At 42.7% G+C, this 25,278-nt stretch overlaps 1 protein-coding gene across 1 annotated transcript; it reads right to left on the bottom strand.

Moving 5' to 3' along the window:
• LOC103271092 (interferon-induced GTP-binding protein Mx1-like) lies at positions 1 to 23,695 on the bottom strand (the record flags this gene model as incomplete). Its single annotated transcript, XM_008068564.2, has 12 exons — positions 1 to 711; positions 6,982 to 7,227; positions 8,327 to 8,403; positions 9,989 to 10,147; positions 12,042 to 12,183; positions 12,773 to 12,895; positions 14,174 to 14,252; positions 16,435 to 16,633; positions 17,163 to 17,301; positions 18,161 to 18,315; positions 21,662 to 21,799; positions 23,503 to 23,695. Coding segments are annotated over 12 exons (1,881 nt in total), but the record flags the coding sequence as incomplete, so codon positions are not given.
• Between the last annotated feature and the right edge of the window lie 1,583 nt (positions 23,696 to 25,278).

Consider the following 25,278-nt stretch of genomic DNA (forward strand, 5'->3'; position numbering starts at 1 on the left):
TGTGTGCTAGAAATGAGTTTATTACAAGTGAAGGTGACAGGGCTCCTAAGCAATCACATACATGGCACTGATGCTCCTAAAACACTGGGTTCAGGAATGGACATTACAAAACCAGGGAGTGAGCATTCTAAGGTGTTCAGCATGCATCAGTTTCTGACTAAGAAAAAGGGAGAATTCCGAGAGGAGGAGCGATTCCGAGTTGAAATTATGTTTCCAATCAGGAAAGCAGCATCATCCACCCCATCTAAGCCATGTGTATCCTTCACCTTAGCTGGAAGTTGCTTGTTCTCCACAGCTTCTTCTAAGTCCTCATCAGCTAATGGGTCAGCAGAGACTGTGACCCTCTAAGTTATAAGCATGACCCTCAAGTTTGACTACTGAGTGTCAGATATGGTGCCTGTTGAATGACTAAATAAACACAGCCCAGCTCCAGGGAGAGGTGTGGGGCCTCCTCTCCCTGGGGCAGGATCCAGTGCCCGATTAACCAGGGAATTTGGCAAGCCGGCGCCGAGCCTGTGTGAGCCGCGCAAGCCGCTCTTTCAGGAATCTCCGTTTTTCGCTGGTGTCACTCCGCTCCTTCAGGAGCCAGCTGTAAGTGTCCTTTTCCTGCAGAAGCTGCATCATGCCCTTCTGCAGCTGCTCCCCAAAAGTCTGGAGAATGAAGAACTGGATGGTCAAGGGGATGTGACTGGACAGGCGCTTGCTGACCTCCTGGAAGGAAAGGACAGTTCATAGGGGGCTTGAGGGGAACGCTGCAACTGAGAGACCCTGACCTCACCACAAAGACGTAGAGGGCCCAGACTCTCTCTCTCTCTCTTTCTTTCTTTCTCTCTCTCTTTCTTTCTTCTTCTTCCTTCCTCCCTTTCTCTCTCTTCTTTCTTTCTTTCTTTCTCTCTCTCTCTCTCTCTCTCTCTCTCTCTCTCTTTCTCTCTTTCTTTCCCTCTCTCCTTCTCTCTCTCTCCCCCCCCTTTCTTTCTTTGAGGTCACACTCTGTCGCCCAGGTTGAAGTGCTGTGGCATGATCACAGCTCACCAGATCCTCAGCCTCCTGGGCTCAAGTGATCCTTCTGCCTCAGTCTCCCAAGTAGATGGGACTGCAGGCAAGTACCTCCTATCTGGCCTTTTTAAAATTTTTGTAGGGACATGATCTTGCTATGTTGCCTAGGATGGTCTTGAACTCTTGGGCTCAAGCAATCATCCTGCTCAGACTCCCAAAGTGCTGGGATTATAGATGTGAGCCATCACATCTGGCTGGGACTCCATATTTCTATCAGCTTTTTACAACCATTAAACAAGTACTTCTGGGAAGAGGGTCAAATATGCCCCCAAAAGGTAAATGGACAGACAATACAACAACCACATTTCCAAATTATGTGCAACTCTGCTGAAAAGATTTTACAACTTCTTTTTATTTTTCTTTTTAAAAATACAGATGGGCTATCGCTATGTTGCCCAGGCTGGTCCCAAACTCCTGGACTCCAGTGATCCTCCTGCCTCAGTCTCCCAAAGTGCTAGAATTATGGCCATGAGCCACCATACCCAGCCTCAATCTCTCTTTTTAAAAAAATCAACATTCAAATTATTTAGCAGAAAAGATGCTGGGCCTTCAAAGCCACAGAAAGAAACCCTTTAAGTCAAATATATGTACACAATTTTTATCATTTCCTTTCTTCCTCCAAAGTCCCATCTATTAGTGAAAATTTTCTCTATCTCATGATAGGCTAATGTCTTGAGAAACTGATATACACTGGTACCTTGGCAAGTTTCACCACCTCTTTATGCCTCAGTTTCCTTCTCTGTCAAATAGGGATAATATTAAAACCTTAGGGATGGTTAAAAAGATTAAATGAGTTAAAAGACACAAGTTTAAGCCAGGCTCGGTGGCTCAGCCTGTAATCCCGCACCTTTGGGAGGCTGAGGTGAGTGGATTGCCTGAGCCCATGGGTTCGAGACCCGCCTGGGCAGGCGAGATCTCATCGCTACAATAAATCAAAAATTAGCCGGGTGTGGTAGTGCACGCCTGTAGTTCCAGCTACTTGGAAGGCTGAGGCGGAAGGATCGCTGGAGCCCAGCAGGTGGAGGCTGCGGTGGCCGGAAGCGACCACTGCACTCCGGTCTGGGCGACAGAGTGAGACTCCAACTCAAAAAAAAAAAAAAAAATACACAAGTTTAGGAAGATGCCAGCCACATAATAAGTACTCAGTTATTGTTAAGGGAACTAGTCTGTGAGACAGAGATGGAGCTCATGGAGAGTATTCTGAGACCAGAGCGAGTGAGGGATGGAGCCCATCTCCAAACAGAAATGGAGGCCAGGAGACAAGGAACAGGCAGGAGGAAGGCGACTGGGAGCAATGCTGGAGCCACAGATAGGGCACAAGTGAAGGCATCATTGTGTACTGGTGGTGTGAGTGCTCCCTGGAAAAAGCCACAATAATCAGAAGTTACCAACAAACAGAAGATACGGGAGAAAAGACTCCTTTATAGTACAAAAAATGAGAAAATATGTAGGCATAAGCATCTGAAATATGTACTCTCTATGCCAAGAAAGTGTTAACACACTTAATTTGGCTTGGCGCTGGCCCTCTTAATTCAAGTCCTCCCCTCCCAAAGGAAGCCTTGAAAATGGAAAAGATCTGTGGTATCCTTGATCAGGAGACTTGATTTCAGAAAGATGTCAACTCTCCTCACCGAGACCTATGCAGTGAATGCAATCTCAATAAACATACCAACAGTTCTGTCTGTTCATAAGAAACTGGACAAGAGAACTGGGGATGAGGGGGTGGTAGGTAGTACTGACATAGGAGTCAGAGATAAAGCTCATATGCGGTGGGGTGGGGAGATGCCCCCCAAAATTGAATTTGTTTATAAACATTGTATACTTATTCTTACACGTTTAAACTTCAGTCACCTTCAAAGTATTCTCTGATGCAACACACCTATCAAGACACTTTTTTCACTGCTTAGAACCGTTCTTGAACTCATTAATTTTGATGCTTTTTAGTGCTTCTGACATTTTTTGTTTCACCTCTTCCACATCAGCAAAACATTTCCCTTTCAGGTGAATAGGGAGGGTACGGCACAGTGTTCATGCCGTTTTTTGGTCAGAAACTGCTGAACATTCAGCAGTGTGGGCAGGTGTGCTTGTCAATTACCCATGATGAAATGAGCAAACACTTGAAAGAATCTCAAAAAAAAAGAGGGAAGAAATTAACTGAAGCCAAATGCAGCCTCTTTCAACAATGCTAGCTGGTGCACTGATGCTAATAGGTTCCTAGAACACTTACCTAGTGGGGGGAGGGGCGAAGCCTGTAACACAAGGGGCTCATCCTCCAAAAGATAATTCCATTTGTTTTGGGGTACCCCCATACAAAAATCCAATCTACCAACAAACAGAAGATACGGGAGAAAAGTCTCCTTTATAGTACAAAAAATGAGAAAATATATAGGCATAAGCATTTGAAATATGTACTCGCTATGCCAAGAAAGTGTTAACACACTTAATTTGGCTTGGTGCTGGCCCTCTTAATTCAAGTCCTCCCCTCCCAAAGGAAGCCTTGAAAATGGGAAAGATCTGTGGTATCCTTGATCAGGAGTCTTGATTTCAGAAAGATGTCAACTCTCCTCACTGAGACCTATGCAGTGAATGCAATCTCAATAAACATACCAACGGTTCTGTCTGTTCATAAGAAACTGGACAAGCTAATTCTAAAATTTACACTGAAGTGAAAATAGGCAGAAAATGACTACACCAAAAGAAGTGGAGGCCCAGATACTTGTACACCCATGTTCATAGCAGCTAAGAGGTAACACAACCCAAGTGTCTGTGGATAAAATGAATGGATAAAAACAATGTACATCAATGGAATAGTATTCTGCCTTAAAAAGGTGTGAATCTGACACAGGCTACAGCACAGATGAGGATATGATGCTGAGTAAAATGAGTCAGTCACAAAAGGAAATATACTATCTGATTCCACTTAGGTAAGGCTCCTAGAGCAGTCAGAGTCATAGAGACAGAAAATAGAACGGAGGGGCCGGGGGCTGGGGAGGAAGTAGGGAGTTAGTGTTTTGGGCAGAGTGTCAGTTTGGGAAGATGAAAACATCCTCGAGGTGGATGGTGGTGATGGTGACACGAAGGGAAAATTCATGTCACTGAACCATAGGCATACAAGCAGTTAAGTTGGTAAACTTATGCTATGAATATTTTCACACAACGAGAAAAGGAAGGAAGTAGGGGTTATGCGAGGGTGCTAGCTGTATCACACGGTGGAGCACTGTGTGGAGATGCACTAGCATAACCACATGGACACTAATCAATGGGGAAGTAAAAACCAGCAGGACTGAGGACAGGGTCTAGACAAAGGCCAAACACAGAGGGAAAGTGAGCATATGACGGGGTATGTCCAATACCAGTGGGGACAAGTCAGTTTTTCAGGGACAACTGCTAACATCTGGATCCTGCCTCATTCAATCAACAGCATAATATAAAAGTTGAAATAACAAAGTACCTGAAGAAAATATTGTAGACTTTGTTTATCATCTCAGACAAAATCCTTTTAAAAGTATGACCAAAATCACAGAATCTCCAAAAGAAACGATTAAATCCAACTCACAAATCTAGAAAACTTTAGCATGGTCTAAAACCCCTGTAGATGCAGTCACAAGGCAAATGACAAACTGGAATATTTGCATTACCAATCACAAAGGTCTAATATCTCACTGTGCCAGGAGCTTCTGCTGGATGGACAGTTTGCTGAGCAAGAAACAGAAATATCACACAAAAAGACACGTTGCCTCACTGTCAGATAAGCACTGCCAATTAAAAGTACAACCAGATGTCATTTTTCACCTATTAGACTGTCAGACAAAACCCAGCAACTTTAGCGCAGGCTAAATTGGCAAGTGTAGAAGAAAGCAGGACTTCTATGGGTAGTATTTACCAATCTAAAACAAGCTATCCTTTCCCCAGGTGTGGTGGTCAGTTTCATGTGTCCACTTGGTTAGGTTGCAATCTCCAGTGGTTCAATCAAACACAAATCTAGGTATTGCTATGGAAGTATTCTGTAGATGTGGCTAGTATCTATAATCTGCTGACTTTAAATGAAGGAGATGATTCTTGATGCTTTGAATGGCCTCATCTAATCAGCTGATGGCCTTAAGAGCAAAAATGAAGTTTCCCTGAGGGAGAAGAAATTCTGCCTGTGGACTCAGCCTTAGCTCCTTCCTCAGTTTCCAGCTTACCTTCCATGTTGGCCTGCCCTGGGATTCTGGACTCTCCAGCCCCACAATCACATAAGCCAATGTCTTAAAATTTCGTTGTTGTTGCTGCTGTTTTTTGAGTCAGAATCTCACTCTGTTGCACAGTCATACTCATGGTTACTGCAGCCTCGACCTGCTGGCTTCAGGTGATCCTTCCACCTCAGCCGCCTAGTAGTTGGGACTACAGGCATGTGCCACCATGCCTGGCTAACTCTCTGATTTACTGTAGAAATGAGGTCTCACCAAGTTGCCCAGGCTGGTCTCAAACCCTTGAGCTCAGATAATCCTCTTGCTTCAGCCTCCCAAAGTGCTGGGATTACAGGCATGAGCCACTGCACTCAGTTGAAATGAATTTCTTTAAGTACATCTACCTTTGGTTCTGTTTTCCTGTCACAACCCTGAGAAGTACACCAGGAATCTCATTTCTAGGAACTTATGCTTCCAGATACATGATGGACGAACACAGCTATTCGTGGTAACACCCTATGTTAGTGAAAGACTGACAACAAACACTGACCATTAATAGAGGTAACAGCTTCAATTTGCCGTAGCCATAGAGTGGCAGCCAATGAAAAGCACCACAGGCACTGAAGCAGAGTGACCTCCAAGGCACAGCACAAGAAGCAGGGTGCAGAGCAGCATGTGTGCTCTGCTCTCCTTGGTGTAAAAACAATTACACAATGTGCACACAGAGGAGCTTGCCAGTGCATGGAGTCACCCTCAGAGGGCAGGGAAGAAGGGCAAGCTGGGGAGGGGAGCTGCTCAGCTCGGAAAAGGTTGGTTGGAGACCCACTTGCCTCTGTCACTCATTCTACTTTTTGGATTTTGAGTATGTGTGTGCCTCACCTACTCTCAAGCACATGGTTCATTCCATGAGGCAGTACCAGAGCAGACAGGTGCTGAGCATGGCTGTAGGAGAGGTGGTTGTGCTGGCCTATCTCAGCCTTAAGTGTTTGCTCCCAGTGTCTGCAGAAATGGAATTGACCCTTGGTTTCAATCTTGCTGTCCCCAATGTGGTCACCATCAAGTAGCATGGGTGTCCTATGGGAGCTTATCAGAAATAAGCTCAGTCACATCTCAGATTGCAATAAACATCTGCATTTCAACAAGACCCCCAGGAGGCCTCCTGCAGGTTGGAGTTGGAGAAGCATTGCCTTACAGCATCCAAATAGTGAAGTGATGAGGACATCTGGTAAACCAAGAGATTACACTTGCTTTCCCTGCCTAGATTTATACACAGACCCATAGCTCTACCTGAGTTGTACCTGTGTCACCAACTCCTTTCCCCAGGATGAATCAGCCTGCACATCACGTGATTTGAAATGTGTGGTGTCAATCAAAGCATGTATCTATGTGATAGCTTCCATTTAGTGAGTTACCACTGCATTCCAACACTGTGCTAAGGAACTTGTCCATGTTGTCTCATGGACCAGTCACCAGAATCTAGGAGGAGACAGCATTTTGCAGACAAGAAGGCTGAGACTTTGAGAGGTTAAGTAACTTGGCCAGAGCTACACAGCCAATCAAAACCAGATGATAGTGGCTCTAAGCCACAGCCCCTTCTGTCTATCTGAAGTCAAACTGCTTCTATGGAGACTAACAAAGACCTGAACAACTGAGCTGACTGATGGTCAACTCCAGAGAGAGCAAGACTCAAGAGAGAGGCATTCAGGAGAAAAGGAAATTCCATGTAACTGCCATTCTGTGACATTCACAGACTCACCTTGTGGTAGGCAACCAGGTGCTGAAAGATCTCAGCCATTGAAGAGTTTTCAGAGTCTTGTTCAAAGAACGAATCATGTGATCTTTTATTCCTTTTTTCTTCTTCTGTTTCCTTCTCTCGGACCTTCTGCAACGCACCCCTGTAAACCTGATCCTGGCAGTAGACAATCTGCTCCATCTGGAAGTGAAGTCGGATCAACTTGTCACCTTCTTTTTCTTGTTCTGCTCGAATGTCTTCGATTTTGGACTGTGGTAAAAGAGAAACACAGCTCACTTTTCCTCAAGAAGTGATTTCCTGAGTCATAGGAAGATAGGTCATCGAAAAGTCCACAAATATCAGGTTTCCCAACTTGAGTGAAATGGCACATTTCTTTGAAGCAGCCCTCTTGGCCCTACCTCAGCTTATCTAAGTCAGGATGTCCACTCCTGGCAGAGGGTCCAAATCTGCTGGGAAGCCTTAGCCACATTGGTGACCAGTTGCCCCATCCCAGGCCCTGGGAACCTGCATAGACTCTGGTCTCAGGATGATGACTAAGTACTTTATTTTTTCTTCAAGGGCTTTGATATCTAATGGTAAGGAGCATCATATCCATCAGAGTTTAAAGGGATAAGAAGAGGGGGCAAAACTTAAGTCAGTCAAATTCTATGTTTCATGTTCCTGGGGTTTGGAGAAACTTCCTGACCAAAGAGCCAAGGAGGAGAAACTTTACACAAAGAACATCTGGAAACTTCCAGACCTTGGCGAGAGCCACCATGCATAATGCACGATGCTAGATGTGTCCTAAACACTTTCTTCTATGTTCATCATAACCTACTAAAGGTCTTATTAGTTCCATTTTATGCATGGGGAGGGGGGGCAGAGGCACAGGCCAGTGCAATAGCATGTACAAAGACCTACAGCTCATGAATGACAGGGCCTGTTTCTCCATCTGTGCCAGGGAGCCCTGTTTTTCAGAGTGGATGAGTCTGGTCTCTTGGCCCAGACTGTCTCCCTGGTTGGGGGTATGGGAATGTCTCATTTTCTGTCTTTTTCTTCATTCTTAAAGATATCATTTTTTTCACTTGGCTTCTTCAATGAGTTTCTGAATTTGAGGACATTTTCATCAGATGTGATAATCTTCTGACTAACTGTGGATCTCTTGTTCTGATGAGTTTAAATAGTTTATTTCTAAATTCTCTCTTGATCTCATTGCTTTTATACAGACATTAGTAAGATTCACAAGTGAGCTGTATTATTTGCTTCTCCAAATCTATACAATAAAGTTGAAATGGTCTTAATTTAAAAAAATCTCTCTCTAGTGTCAGGCTTAATTTTTTTCTAAAAAATAACACACTGTTGGGTTTACCTTAGCGGTTCTGTGGAGGTTAAAAAATTCCTCAAAATGTTTCACTGAAACGTCTGTGAAAGCGAGTCGGACAATATCTAGTCAAAGAGAAAAAAATAGTTTGAAATTGAGGGGACTATTTGTACTCTTCCTAGATTTCAAAAAATATAAAGATAGCATGGTAAGAAGCAAAGCTTACTCTTTCCCTCCCTTTCTTCTTCTCCTCTTTACCACAGAGAGAAAGGCATGCTCTCTTGAGAACTCACTTGAAGAATTTTAAAATTTAAAACTTTAAAGCATATGCCCCCAGCAAATGTTTGACATTTAAACTTTTTAGCCTAAATAAAAGTAGTTACAAAGAATACAGTTTTTGGAAAATTATAAATGAATTATGTTTTTTTGAGAGTTGGAGTCTCACTCTGTTGCCCAGATTGGAGTGCAGTGGCCGCTCCCGGCCACCGCAGCCTCGACCTGCTGGGCTCCGGCGATCCTTCCGCCTCAGCCTTCCAAGTAGCCGGAACTACAGGCATGCGCTACCATGCCCGGCTGATTTTTTGATTTATTGTAGAGATGAGGTCTCGTTGCCCAGGCGGGTCTCCAACCCACGGGCTCAGGCAATCCACTCACCTCAGCCTCCCAAAGGCATGGGATTACAGGCTGAGCCACCAAGCCCGGCTGAATTATATTTTATAGTAAAATTGTCAAATCACTCTTAAATCTCCCAATGGAATCTGAATGTCCACATTACCTGATGAAAAGAAATACAAAATTAAGCTCTTATTTAGATAAAAAAATTTACGTTATTTTTCTTTATTTTTGAAACTCCTATTTCTACTTTTTCACAGAATTTTATCATAATATAATGTACAGTATATTTATACTTGAAAATCTTTTATTACTCACCATGTCATATATTATATATACATAAACTTTTTTGTATGACTTAAGACTCCAAGTATTATTACAAACTTACTTCTGGACAGAATTAAGAGTGTACAATTGACCAAGACAACACAATTACAGATTTTGGTATATAATTATTAAGCCTAAAGCTTTTTATTCTAAGTATAAATAGCTGCAAAGAATGTAACTTCTGGAAAATTATAAATATATTATGTTTTATAATAAAATTGTCAAATGACTCTTAAATCTCTCAATGGAATCTGAATGTCCACATTATCTGTTTGAAAAAAAATACAAAAACACTAAAAAATTTCATCACTGGATGAGCTGTTCTCAGGCTGTCTCCAGCACCTTAGTTCATGGACCAATGAAGAATTATTCATTACTGCTAAAATGAGACCATTAAAGTTTGAGTAAGACATTGTCAGTTAAGGAGAGGATGAAGAAAATGGATTCAATAACATCAGGAAAACCAAGGAAGCAAAGCATTTCAAGAAGGGTGTGGACATGGTCCCCTACCAATCCATGACAAGGTACACCATCCTAGATTCCTACTCTACTCTAGAATGCTGACATCAAGTCTACATGTACAGTTATTTAACAATTGACCTTACTTCTCAGTGTTCAAATAAACAGAGTATTTTGAGAATGTGAAGCAACCACAGTAGCGGTCTTTGTCCTCTACTCCTGACACAGGGCTCCTAAGTTTGGCGCTGACTTGGGTTTGAACCTTTCTCTGCCCTAGAAATGAAATGACTAAAAGTGAAACCAAGAACTCACCAGTCACCCTGTGCAGCATGTCAACAGCTGGCTCCTCCAGGGTTTTGATTTGCTGTTTTATGATCGACTCAAATGTCCTATAATTCACAAATCCTGGCAGCTCTCTGCCACGATACTGATTTTCAAATTTATGGATTTTGTTACTCATAAGGTCATAACCTACAACAGAAAATAATACCTTTCAATTATTCTCCAAAAACAATCTTGCAGATTTTTCTAAACACAATACCATTCGGGACTTTCTGAAAAATAGAAGTGGTTTTAAAAAAAAGGATATCTCCCGCGCCTTTGGGAGGCTGAGGTGAGTGGATTGCCTGAGCCCGCAGGTTCGAGACCCGCCTGGGCAGCGAGACCTCATCTCTACAATAAATCAGCTGGGCGTGATAGCGTGCGCCTGCAGTTCCAGCTACTTGGAAGGCTGAGGTGGAAGGATCGCCGGAGCCCAGCAGGCTGAGGCTGCAGTGACCGGGAGTGGCCACTGCACTCCAGTCTGGGCGACAGAGTGAGACTCCAAAACTCAAAAAAAAAAAAAAAAAAAGAAAACTATAAAAAAAAAGGATATCAAATCAAATCTAGTTTGCTCATTGAAAAATATTCAGGGATTGCAGTAAAATGATAAATCTCAAGGTTATTTTCCTTAGTTATCTCAATATGGGGAGTGTGGAGCTAGGGTATAAGGCAGAAATCAACAAATGCAGAAACTTCAACTAAGACATGTTCTTGAAAAGGTACTAGAGTATGAACTACTGTAAATTTTATTTTATTTTCACCAAAAAATTTGTACCATAATTGAATATATTCTTTACCCAGACTGTGTGCCTTTTATAAAGTAGCAATTAATATGAACACTCAGTGGAATCAACTATACAACCCATAGGCATGTGTAACAGTATGAGTAGAAAGTACTTATAAAGTAGATGGGATACTAGAGTAACTAGGCACATCAAATTGTACTAATGCAACACTGTATCACTGTTGACTGTATAAAATGCTTTTTTTTTCTTTCTAGACTATGTAGAGGCACTCCAACCAGGGATGGAAGTTAAGAAGGGCTCTGGATCCTCTATTTGAAGAATGAATCAGGAATGGTAGTCTCATACCCCCTTTTGGTCAGGAGATCTTTTCCCATAGTAATGTTTTATTGAGATATCCATCACATACTATACGATTCTCCCTATTAAAAGTAATTTTTAGTATATTCACAATGTTGTACAACTCTCCCCATGGTCTAATTCCTGAATACTTCCATCAACTCAAGGAAACCCTGTACCTGTTGAGACAAGCTAGCTAGATTAGGCATGAGGGAATGGAAAATTACTGAGCTGGAGGTTAAGAAACTCTCCCTGTGACTCATAACTGACATGTGACTGACACAACTCCAAAATTCGTATGTTGAAACTTAATCTCCAACATGGCAGTATTAAGAGGCAGGATCTTTGGGAAGTGATCAGGTCAGCAGTCATGAACAGAATTACAAGCATACCTCATTTTATTGCATTTCACAGATAATGCACTTTTTATACGTTGAAGGTTTGGCAAGCCTGCGTTGGGCAAGTCTGTCATTTTTCCAACAGTAAGTACTCACTCATATTTCTGTGTCAGCATGTTTAAGGAACAACATTTTTAAAAATAAGGCTATGTGCTTTATTTTTTAGGCATAATACTACTGCACATTTACTAGACTACAGTATAGTATAAACCTCACTTTTATATTTTCTGGAAACCAAAACATTAGTATGACTTGTATTATTGTGACCTTCACTTTATTTCAGTTGTCTGGAACTGAACCCACAATATTTCTGAGGTCTGCCTATAGCACCTTTATAAAAAAAGAGGTTGAGGGAGCTTGTTCATCCCTTATGCCACCTGAGGACACAGCTATAAGGTGCCATCTTTGCAGCAGAGAATGAGCTCCCACCAGACACCAAATCATCCAGTGGCTCAACCTTTTACTTTTCAGTCTCCAGAACTGTTAGCAATGCATTTCTATTGTTTCTAAATACGCAGTCTAAGTCAGTTTGCTATAGCAGGACAAAGAGATTAAGGCACTCACTGCTTTTAAAATTTTTTTCAATTATAACACTCCATTTTTGGAACTCATTCCGGAGTTTGGTAAACAGCCGAGTGTCTTCATCTTCCACAGTTTCCTCCCCTTGTACTAAAGCAGCGATATCCTGATTAAATGCTTTAATTTTCTGTCAAGAAGATAAACATCAGTCTAAGCAGAGATCTTTCAAAGACAAAAAGGAGTTTGTGTCCTTATTCCACCCATCCTCATCAACTGCCTCACCTCTTCTGTCTCAACCCAACATATCAGGTTCATGATAGTACCTTGACCCAGTGCTATAGTCTGAGTGTTTGTGCTCTCCCAAAATTTGTAAGTTAAAACTTAGTTTTCAACATGATAGTACTAAGTTGGAGGCTGTATGTATGTTGAGGGTGGGGGAATCATTCCTCACCTCTTTAGGGTCCACTCTGGAATCCTGGGAAAGAAGAGGCTTTGAGACCAGAAAATCCCATCCCTGCCCTTACTACCTACAGATTCTGGGGATGTGGATGACCAAGAGTCAATGAAATGAAACATGACCATCCTTCATGGAGACGCCACCCTCCAGACTCACACCATTCCCTCCCAGTGCCTCTCAACTGTTTTCCTCCCTTTTAGTAACTGTAGACAGCATGCATTGGGATTGGCTTTGGGGGAGTGAAGGAAGAAAGGCACACATCCCTTTTCTGACAATGATGTCTGGGATTTTCCAACTCAACGCAGTGGATGATACTCACATCTATCAGGAAGAACATTTTTTCCGTTTCATCTTCTGGTATGTCAACACCATACTTTTGTAAGTCCTCTGTTATTTTCTGGTGATTCACCTTTATTTGCTCTTCTAATAGGGGCATAGATTTCTGAGGAAAATGGAGAGAAAAAAATCAAGGTAATGTATAACTATGGTCAGGGGATGAAAAGATGGTTCTGGGTCTCCTTCTGCTGAGTAACTGCATGGGCCATTTGATATTCTGGCTTCCTCTAAAAGGAAGATTTTCCAGGTGAGGAGAGAGTTAATTCGAGGCACTGTTTTCTACCCAGGTCTTCCCATTCCCCACTTCGAAACAGCCTCAGGAACCATACTGAGGAACCCACTTTGCATGGTTCCCGGGCCCCATAGGATAACCCAAGGAGCAATTCCTCCTCTGATCAGATCACATAAACCTTCTCTAGGGAGATTAGAAAGATCCACTTGCCTACCAGGTCCTGAAAAAGTGGCAATTGGAATAATTTCAGAGTCAACAACTCATATGTTGTTTTAAAAGATAAAAAGTTACCAAGGACTTATTTTTCTAAAAATATGGTTGACTGCACATGCTGGCTCACCCGTCCACGGAAAATATCTAAAAATGCTGGCTAAAATGTTAAAAGCTGCCCCTTTAAATGGATCTGTGAGCTGATAAGTTAATGACAGCAACCACCCAGGGACTCAAGAAGAAAGTAGCAACAAAGCCAAATTCGGCCTCAAGTGCACTTATCTAGGTAGGAAAACTTGAATTTGAGTGTATGAGCCTGACTTGATGCAGAGGCAAAAAAATCAATTCCCCTGGGCTTGCTTGAGATGGGGGTCTAATAACGAAACATCCTCTTTCTGCATAAAGGTGGGACTCCAAAGAGTTCCACTCTCCACTCTCATTATCACTGTCAGCTAGAAACAAGCCTGTTCTCTACCCTCATTTCTGGGCACTGTGGAAGACCTTGAACTCTGGTGCCGAGTTGAACACTTGAAAAACCAAGAGCCTATGTTCAGGCAAGTTTGAAAAAGAAGCCCAGAGAGCTTTTAGAAATGAAAAATTTGTTCAACACAGTGGCTAAGACATTATAATAGTGGCTGGCAATGAGAAAGACAGAGTTAGTAGAATGCATGTAAGATATTTTTTACTGAGGCCAAGCTGAGATAGTCTATCAGCATCCCACCCAAAGTGTGGTTTTCTGACAAGCAACATCCAGATCTCCCAGGGGCTTGCTAGAAATGCAGAATCTCAGGCTTCACCACTCTAGACCCACCGAATCCGAATCCGTATCCTAACAAGATCCCTAGGACATCTGTGTGTGTAGCAACATTTAAAAGTCAGCAAGTTTCAGCTCTGAGTGTGTAAGATTCTTTTCAGACAACAGGCAGCTCTATGGGTGCTTACAGAGATGTGCGTGATGAGCTCTGTGGTAAGTCTGTCTGCTAGGTAGGGAACCGTGGCCCTTCCTTCCTCCAGAAGTTCTCTGCAAGAGAACACAAAATAGAATCCCGTCTTTATATGGCCAGAACATGCAAATCTGTATTCCACTGCCTGGGAAAGTCAAAGCAAATTCCAGCTACTTACAACTGAGTGAAATGTCTTGCAATAGGTACCCAACTAATATTCAGAACTGGATTAAACGGAATTAGGACAAATTTTAGCAATCTTGCATATTTCATCAATGATGTGAAATGATCCCTTCCAGCGAATATAATAAAAGTGTCTCAAGACATCTGACTACAGAATTGGTCTTCATCAAAATACACATCCATACCTATAGATGTATTTTCATAACACACACTCCCTTTTATGTGTGATATATATTACACATATTTCATGTAGGTATAGGTATATAAAAACATATTGATGCATATTTATGTAAGTGTGTGAATGAATATGAAACAGAAAGAGACACACCCTTGCCCAGGATAAAAATTTAAATCATGGGCTGTCTAGAGGAAGGAAGACAAGCACCTCCTCATTTTACCCAAATCTGTGTTCACACAGTGAGTTACAACAGGGTTTTCCACATTTTTAAAGGACCTTTTAGGATAAAGACAGCAGGGCCAAATGAATTTCCAGGCCTTTTGGTGAAAGTACACTTATACCTAAGCTTCAGTTTCTACACCTGTCCATTTTTCAAAAATGTGATAAAATACACATCACATAAAATTGACAATTTTAGCCCATTTTTAAGTGTACAGTTCAGTGGCATTAAGTACATTCGCACTGTAGTACCACCATCATCACCGCTCATGGCTAGAACGTTTTTATCATGCAGAACTGAAACTCTGTCCCTATGAAAAACCAATTCTTTAGTCTTCCTCCCCAGTCCCTGGCACCCACTCTTCTACTTTCTTGTCTCTATGAATCTGACTACTCCACGGACCTCACTGGAGTGAAATCATACTATATGTATCCTATTATATCTGGTGTATTTCACTCAGTGTAATGTCCTCAAGGTTCATCTATATGGTGGTGGGTCAGAATCTCCTTCCTATCATGCTCCATTTTATAAATAGACCACATTTTGTTTATCCACCAGCTGCTGATGGACACTTGAGTTGTTTCACCTTTGGCTACTGTAAATAATGCTGCTATAGGCCAGGCATGGTGGCTCATGCTTACAATCCAAGCACTTTAGGAGGCCAAGGTAAGCAAATTGCTTGCACCCAGGAGTTCAAGACCATCCTGGGCAATGTAGCAAGACCACCTCTCTATGAGAAATTAAAAAAAAAAAAATTAGTCAGGCACAGAGGCATGTGCCTGTAGTCCCACCTACTCAGGTTGAGGCTGCAGTGAGCTGTGATTATCATGATCGTGCCACTGCACTCCAGCCTGAGTGATAGAATGAGACCTTGACTCAAAAAATAAAAATAAATAAATAAAAATAAGATAATGCTGTCATGCAGAATGCTGTCTGACACTCTTGCAGTTTTGAGTAATGCCTCTCTGCAGGCTTCTAGGAGAACTGAATGTAAGAAGTTTATTAATCTACACATTCTCATTATGTTAAATCTGACCACTTTATCAGTCTTTTCCTTTAAAAAAACTTACTTCTGGTATGGGGGTTACAAAGGTCTTCAACCTGGAATTATAAACTAGTCATTCACATTTTCTTCTGGGAGGCTATGATTCTTTTTTATCTTTATAAAAATGTTTATATTTAATGTTAAACTTCAACAGACATTGATTTTGATATACTGTGTTAAATAAGTGTATTTTTTTCCTAATTAATAAAACAATTATCCCAATGTCACTAACTGATAAACTGATACAGCCCACTAATTTGAAATGCTGCAATGATCATCTATTAAATATATGTATTCAGGTCTATTTCTGGGCTTTCTACTTTTTTATGTATTCTGTTCTATTTATGCTTTTATTCCAGATCTAACACCATACTATATAAACTATTGTAGACAGTCCCTTCCTTATTTTGATTGATTTGTAATTTTTTTTTTGAAATACTTTGTGAATTCCCCTTTTATTCTTCCAGACAAGTTCCTAGCCATTGCTGAGGTACACACACACACACACACACACACACACACACACACACACACACACACACCCTAAGTATCTGCTTTAGACAGCAGCCATTTTCCTCAGTAAGGATTGACATCCTTAGTGTGTCTACCCGTGATGAAACCTAGGTACCAGACCTGAAATGTGGGTGGTCCTCAAAGAAGGCCTTCTCTCTTTGCAGAGCTTCAGACAGGCTCAGCTGGTCCTGGATTTCCTGCTGACCCCGGCACTTGACGATCATGTAGCCCTTCTTCAGGTGACACACAAGGTTTCGTGCCACATCAACGATCTGGTCTTCGGTACCTTTGTCCACCAGATCAGGCTTTGTCAAGATTCCTGCGAGCCAGAGACTTGGTTAGAGAATGTTCTGGTCACCAGGCCCATGGACCCCGGCTTCCTGGGGTTTCCTCTCACCTTTGCTAAGGGACCTAGGGGCCAGTGAAGACCCATCTACAGAGAACTGCAGGGCATTGTGTGTGAAGAGGGGGAAACCCCTTACGAGCACCCATAGGTCCTCCCTGAGCTCCACCTTCCTAATCCACTGTACAAATAGACCATAGTTTGTCTGTCTCTTCATAGTTTGTCTGTGGCTTCTGTCTCAAATGCATCTTCATGGACATGATTTATTCCTGACTTGTCCTGCCCTCTGAACCCACTGTGCCTTTCCTAAGCAGGTAGATAAGGGTTGTGAGGTCTCCTGTGACCAACAAGAATCAAAAGGCTCATGCTACCTGGCCTCAGCGGACACTAAACTGCCACCTTAGCAGGTCCCCACACCCTGTGTATGCTGAGCAACACTCATTAGGATTCCAGGGATGATTTTCCACTGCACATCACCTACCATGTGCAGGATCCCCCCTCTCACCTATGGTCCTGTCGCCCTCAGGGTCCACCTCCTGAGCCATGCTCAGTGCCTCTGTGGTGGCGATGTCCACATTACAGGGGACCACCACCAGGTTGATCGTCTGCTGCCTGTAGATGTACTTCCTGATGAGTGCCTTGATCTGTGAGAAAATGAGAGGTGGTGAAGTGTGAGTGTGGCCAAAGGGAATAAGGGCTGAGACAGGGCTCACCTTGCACTTGCTTCAGGCCCTAAGAGTCTCCCAAAGAAATAACTATGGAGAAATGAACCCACAGAAGCAAACCTGGTGGCACCTTTCAAGCCAGAGATGAGAAAGTAAGTTCTTGTTGGCAGAAACAGAGCTATGAGCTCAAAGAAAATTATGAAGTTTTAGCTGATTAACTTATCCCCTAAGACCTTGGGTCTGATGGTCACAGTGGAAAATAAGATGACCAAAAAAAAATTGCTTGATTCACTCCTTAAATCTTTAATCTGTAAAGTGAGATTCACTGATACTCAGACATCATCCCTATTTTATTTTTATTTTTGCAGAGATGGTGTCTCTCTCTGTTGACCAGGCTGGTCTTGAAGTCCTAGCCTCAAGTGATCCTCTCATATCAGCCTTCCAAATCATGGGAACTAGAGGCATGAGACACCATGCCTGGCCCAACACTTATTTCTAATACTCTCTCTTCCCACATAATGCCCTTTCCTAATGCACATGTGTTTAGATTGCCACAAAAATGTAACTCCAACCAAAACAGGTCATTGTATAAAATACAAAATAAACACACATAAAATGTGTTCCCAATTCTACCTATTTGCCTCACTTTCTCTGGAGAAACTTTCATCAATCTCAATGGAGGGGATCTCAGCCAAAGTGTTCTCCAAATTCCCCACTCATGTCTCCAAATACTTGCCCTTCAAAACTCAGCCCTATGCTCACTGTTGTGCTAATGCAGCACCCCTATTCCTCTCCAGTCCTGCCAAGGGTTAGGTCACAATGGAGTCTGACCTCTCACCTGACGCCCAATGTCGGCGGGCTGGTTGCCCACAGCCACCCTGGTTATGCCAGGAAGGTCTATAAGAGTCAGATCCGGGACATGTGGGGAGCTGACCTCCAGACTGATTAACTCATGGCTGATTCCCATTCCTTCCCCTGCAATGACGTTCTGGGCTTGAAAAGAGAGAACAAAGAAAACCAAACAGAGTTAGGATGGCAGGGGCTCATGACAGTGACTCTGAAAGCACCTTCTACTCTCTGCAAGTCATGGCTAAAAGCATACAATTTGGAGCAGATTCATTTTTCTGTGACTGTAGCTAGCAGGACCTAACAGGATAACTCAGTATGTTCCCTACTGGTATCCAGTACTGTCTGTAGAGATACTGCCCCATGTCAGCCCAAAGCTGAGTAGAGGCAAGAAGTTCTTCCTGGTGGCAAACCTCAATCTCTCCTATCGATGTCAGCAGAAAATGATTGACAAAGTAAAACGAACACAAACAACAATACATGGGACTTCCTAAAACATAAACTGGAAAGTTATATGGGGGAATTTGATCATTTTAGCCAAGATGAGTACTGGCTATTCCTATTCCATTAAGAGATTCCTCCTTACTAATGAAAATTTCAGGTTGTGAATTTGCTTCATCAAATCATTAGCTAATACCACTTTACTCTTTTCTATATCTAGAATGTCTTTTTGGTATGTTCGATACAAACCTGAAACTTAGATTGCATCCAATAACAATAGTGGCATGTGTGACACAGTCTGCTAATTGTTTCCCCAATGTGCATTCACCTGAGATGTGGTCATGAGGTTGGGTTCTGGCCCACACGGAGCATGTGAAAATATTATGTGCAACTTCCAGAAACCACGCTTAAAAAGGCAGGGATATCAATTTCTAGTTCTTTCAGATACCGCCACACTGTCTTCCAAAGAGGTTGTACTAGTTTGCATTCCTATCAGCAGTGTAGCAGCATTCTTTTTTCTCTGCATCCTCGCCAGCATCTGTTGTTGAATGTTTTATTAGTGATGGCCATTCTTCCTAGGGTTAAGTGGTATCTCAATGTGGTTCTGATTTGCATTTATGACTCAGCAATTCCCCTATTGGGAATATGCCCGGGGGAACTCAAATCATTCTACAAAAATGATACCTGCACACGTATGTTTGTTGCAGCTCTATTCACAATAGCAAAAACATGGAACCAACCATACTGCCCATCAAAGCTGGACTGATAAAAAAAAAAAAAAGGTGGTACATATACATAATGGAATATTATGCAGCCATAAAGAAGGACAAACATATGGACTTTGCAGCAACTTGGATGAATTTAGAGTCAATCACATGCAGTGATCTATCACAGAAATAAAAAACAGAGTACCATATGTTCTCACTCATAAGCAGACCTTGAACAATTATAATACTATTAAGAAAGGGATTGGCGATAATGGGAAACTGTCAGGGGAGGAGGGGTGGGATTGGCAGTTGAGGAAAACTGTTAGGGGAGGGAGGGGTATACCTCATCAATAAGGGTGCCTGCATAATCAATGTTTGTATACCTAAACCTGAATTGTACCCCACATCTTTATTAAAAAAAAAAAAAGGCAGGGATATGCCTTTTGCCATGGATTAGCTTCATCTGAGCCATAACTGGCTTGAATGTGGGTTTGCTGATGAAATAACAAGGGAGGGCCTTTGGAACAGAGGCTGCAAACAATGAAGAGACAAGATAAGAATCTCAGTTCCTGACACTGGAACCCTCAAACCAGCACTGGTCTGCCTAGCTCTAGACTTATATGTGACAGACAGAAAAAGATAAGATCTTCCACACTGTTTAAACCACTATGTCGGCAATTTGTTTGCACATATGCATCAATAGTCCCTTCCATCCTTGTACGTATGCTACTTAACATAACAACTTCTTCCACTAAGAAAGTCTGTCCATAGCTGGGCTTGGTGGCTCAGCCTGTAATCCCACGCTTTGGGAGGCTGAGGTGAGTGGATTGCCTGAGCTCACAGGTTTGAGACCCGCCTGGGCAACTCGGTGAGACCTCATCTCTACAATAAAATAAAAAATCAGTCGGGCATGGTAGAGTGTGCCTGTAATTCCGGCTACTCAGAAGGTTGAGGTGGAAGGATTGCCGGAGTCCAGCAGGTTGAGGTTGCAGTGGCCGGGAGCAGCCACTGCACACCAGTCTGGGCGACAGAGTGAGACTCCTACTCAAAAAACAAAAACAAAAACAAAAAACAAAGAAAGTCTCTGGCTAATAGGATCTTAAAAATGTGATGCCAGTAGACATACTACAAATCAAGGCTTGCTTTCTTTCACTGCTGGGAACCCTTCCATCACATAAAAAAGCCCATTCTAACCTCCTGGAGGATAAGAGACAACATGGAGAGAAGGCTTGGTTATCTCAGCCAAAGGCCATGCTAGACCCTTGGCCCCAGCAAAGCCAGCCCAGAGAAGAACTTCCCAGCCAGTTCACTGACTCATGAGCAATGAAAAACATTTTAAGCCATTAGGTTTTAAGGTGGGCTTGTTACACAGCAAGAATGACTGATATACAAGGTTATTTTGAGTTTGCTGCCACAGGTAGGCAACCTCATCCCAAATATTACAAAATCACAGCTTGTGTATAACATTATTTCTATAAAACAGTCAAGAAATGTTAATTAGTGCTCCTATCGTGACAAAAGCTAAGCCAGTCTCTTCCTACTGGTGAGTATCGTTTCACACAGCTTCAGTACTGTCCTCAAATGACTGGAACTTAACCATGTGACATGCTATGACAATAAGGAAGATGTCATTTTCTCTCACAGCTGCTGCTGTATCACCTTTTTTGTCCTTACCTATACGGCTAGTGTTATTTCCCCTTCCAACTGCTTCAGATTGATTTTTGCAGTTTGTGTTTACTGAGACCTGCCTTGAATTAGCCTGAGCTTTCCTCGTTGAGGAAAAGGCACACTGTTTTGGAATGGGGTTCAATGATGGGGTCAGCAGCTTGGGATACCTTTTTATAAGGTAACAGGGGAAGGAACCCCCTCACTCCCATCCTGGTTCCGATTCCATCTGATATACAGAGTAGAAAAACTCTTGAATAGGGGACAGATCCTTCATATTTGAAGATAAGTTTTAAATTGTAAAATTCACATTATTCTCAGATACTTTCATACTAAGCAATAAATTATTGAGATCAGATTTTGTCCAAATGTGCTGGTCTTAATGGGGGTTTAAAAAAAAGGGGAGGGGGAAGGACAAGTACAGTGGCTCATGCCTGTCATCTCAGGCTGAGGTGGGAGGATAGCTTTAGCCTAGGAGTTTGAGACCAGGCTGGGCAAGATAGCGAGACCTTGTCTCTACCAAAAAAAGAGAAAGTACAAAGGAGCTGGGGCCTGATGTGGAGGAGGGAGGGGTCCTCAGGGATGAACCCAGGCCCAGAAAGGCAGCAGTGGGAACAGTCACAGGCAGACCCCAACCAGGCACCCAAACAGGGGCTGACAAACAAACATGGGGTACTTACCTTTGGTGATTTCCTTTTCCACCTCCAATGCATCTGAAATCTCAGTCTCAATGTGCTGATAACTGACCTTGCCTTTCCATTCCTCTCCATGTCTAAGTTTCCTCAGTTTCAGCACCAGTGGACATCTTGTCACGATCCCTAGGAGGACACACCCGCATTAGTGCTCTGGTCTTAAAAGTTCTATATAATGCCTCTGTCCAGTGGTTCTCAAATCTTTTTTTTTTTTCTTTTCTCTTGAGTCATGGTCTCACTCTGTTGCCCAGGGTAGAGTGCAATGGCATCACTACAGCCTTGACCTCCTGGGCTTAAGCGATCCACTCCTACCTCAGCCTCCTGAATAGCTGGGACTACTGGCATGTGTCACCACACTCAGATAATTTTTAAATTTTTTGTAAAGCTAGGGTCTCGCTATGTTGCCTAAGCTGGTCTTGAACTCCTGGCCTCAAGCAATCCTCCCACTTCAGCCTCCTAAAGTGGCGAGATTATAGGTGTGAATCACAGCACCAGGCCCTCAAACTTTTATTTGATGATCTGGGAAGACATCTAAAACTGAAAATCTTCTGGTCTCATCTTCTGATACTCAGATGCATTATGTCTGGGGTAATTTAAAAAAAATATACATTTTGAATATGTATCCCAGGTGACTTTTTGCTTATTACCACTTGAAAGGCACCACTTTAGTCTTTCTGCCTCATTGCAATGTTTTTCCATCAGCTCAGATTGGGAATTGCAGTGGGAAACTTCCCAAATTCATCCAAACATCCTTCATTATTCCCCCAACATACATTCCCTACACCTATCAATAAGGCTATCAAGAAGACATACTGGCATACCATTCACCTTACAACACTTCCCACTGTCAACTCCTTTTTAATCCTACCTCTCTACCATGTCTAACCTGGATTCCAAGACCTATCCCAGGTTTGACCTCTTTCCTCAAGCCCTCATTAATATTCTCAGCCTTGTAACTCAAACAGCAGCACCCACCAGAGCACCAATCTTTATCTCTCAAGATGGTGGGTCACCTCTTGGGAAGGGGTTTAGGAAAGACACCCACATTCACATAGTTCTGGACTGGGGGACCCAAATGTGCTTATTCAGATCTTCCACAAACTGTAAATGACAAACAACTTACACAAAAAATGTGTAAAGAGATGGTGTTATGGACTGAATAGTGCTCCCTCTAAATTCATATGTTGAATCCCTAACCCCAATGTGACGCAACTAAAGACAGGGGTTCTTTTTTTTTTTTTGAGTTGGAGTTTCACTCTGTAGTCCAGACTGGAGTGCAGTGGCCGTTCCCGGCCACCGCAGCCTCGACCTGCTGGGCTCCGGTGATCCTTCCGCCTCAGTCTTCCAAGTAGCCAGAATTACAGGCATGCACTACCACGCCTGGCTGATTTTTTTTAAATTTATTGTAGAGATGAGGTCTCGCTGCCCAGATGGGTCTCGAACCCGCGGGCTCAGGCAATCCACTTACCTCAGCCTCCCAAAGGCGTGGGATTACAGGCTGAGCCACTGAGCCTGGGTGACAGGGGTTCTTAAAGAGGTAATTATGGTTAAATGAGGTCAAAAGGGTAGAGTCATAATCCAATACAACTGATGCCCTCATAAGAAGGTAACAGACACCAGAGCTGCCTGTTCACAAAAGGAAGTCATGTGAGGGAACAGTGAGAAGTTGGCCACCTGTAAGCCAAGGAGAAAGACTTCAGGAGAAACAACCTTGAGCTTGGACATCTAGCCTTCAGAATGGTAAGAAAATAAATTTCTGTTCTTTAAGCCACTCTGTAGTATTTTGTTATGGCAGCCTGAGCAGACTCATACAGAGTATAAGTTCTTACCGCTGCCTCTGGGCAGTGCGACTCCTGACAGAGCTTCTAGCACAGAGCTCTTGCCTGAGCTCTGGTCTCCAATGACAGCGATGGCTGGCAAGGCCAGGTCTTGCTCCACGCCCAGGGCCCGCAGGGAGTCGATGAGGTCGATGCAAGGACGTACCTTCTCCTCATACTGGTTGCATAAGTTATTCTCAGGCTCCTGAAAAAGCAAAAATGACCTGCAAGTCATACTTCACTAAAGATTGCCAACTTCAATAAGCCTAAAATACAAATTATTGGAATCTCCTAAAGAAAGTAGAAGAAAAACAAAAAAAATTGAAGAATACACATTAATTTCCTCAAACATAATGCAAATCATAAATCCAAAGATTCAAGAAACTCAGCAAACCCTAAGCACAACAAACTGCATCAAGGCACAATAGAGTCAAATTGCTTAAAACCAGTGACAGAAAATATGTTAAAAGCAGTCAGAGAATGACATATTTTTTTTTATAGAGGAACAAAGATAAGATTGATAGTATATTTCTCATCATAAACAATACAAGTGAGTCGGCGAGCGTCTCGTGGTGGGTGCGGAGCCTGCGGCCGTTCCCGCGGCCTCCTCCTCCTCCCCGTTCCCCTCACCCCCACCCCGCACCCCTTTCCCCATCCCAGCTCCGTCACGCTCCCGCCCCCCACACTCAGGACGAGAATGCCCTGCCCGGAACAACCCAGCAGCGCCTAGATGGCTTTGGTCACGGTCCAGCGGTCGCCTACCCCCAGCACCACCTCCAGCCCCTGCGCCTCGGGACCAAGACTGCAAACTGCTGAATAGACAGACTGTAAAACAGAGGGAAAAGTGAACAAAACCAGAAGACCCTCATAAGGAAGAACAGGTCATTGCAGAAGAGAAATAAAAGCAACCCCACCTTCCCTCAAAAACAGAATTGAAGAGGGGGAGGGAAAGGGGTAAAGGGAGAAAAATCTACAGAAATGAAGAAAAACCAAAAGAAGAGTATGGGTCTCTCCCAGACGCCTGGGAGAGCAGACACTGAGAAAATTGACTTTGGAATACAAACAATGAAAAGTCCCCAGAATGAAGGGTCTCAAAATGCAAATGTAGATATCAAAACAATAATGGAGAGATTAAAAAGAATTGAGGAGACACAAGAAGAAACTAGGAAGGAGCTGATATCTGAGATAACAGTAATAAAGAATACTGTGAATGAAATAAATAACAAATTGATAAGCATGGACAGCAGAATTACCCAAGCAGAAGAAAGAATCTCAGAGCTTGAGGACCAAAATATAGAAATAACCCAAACTCTTAAAAACACAGAAAATAAGCTAAAAAAGACAGAACAAAACCTTCAAGAGATGAGTGACTACCTCAAGAGGCCTAACCTAAGACTAATCGGACTCCCTGAGGCAGAAAGAGAAACAGAGACCACATTGGAACAAACTTTCCACGAGATCATTCAAGAAAATTTCCCTCATAATCAGTGATACAAAAATTCAAACACAAGAGATTCAGAGAACCCCCGCAAGACAACAAATGAGAAGACCAACTCCTAGACACATAATAATTTGCCTAAATAAAGTAGGCACAAAAGAAAAAATCCTAAAGGCAGCAAGAGAAAAAGGCCAGATCACCTACCATGGAAAGACCAATCAGAATAGCAGCAGATTTATCTTCAGGAACCCTGCATGCTAGGAGAGCTTGTAGCCCTATCTTCAAGTCCTAAAGATAAACAATTTCAACCAAGATAACCTACCCAGCCAAGCTAAGCTTCATCAGTGAGG

The sequence above is a fragment of the Carlito syrichta genome, unplaced genomic scaffold (assembly GCF_000164805.1).
Source record: "Carlito syrichta isolate Samal-C Ts95f unplaced genomic scaffold, Tarsius_syrichta-2.0.1 Scaffold311201, whole genome shotgun sequence".
Taxonomy (NCBI): Eukaryota; Metazoa; Chordata; class Mammalia; order Primates; family Tarsiidae; genus Carlito; species Carlito syrichta.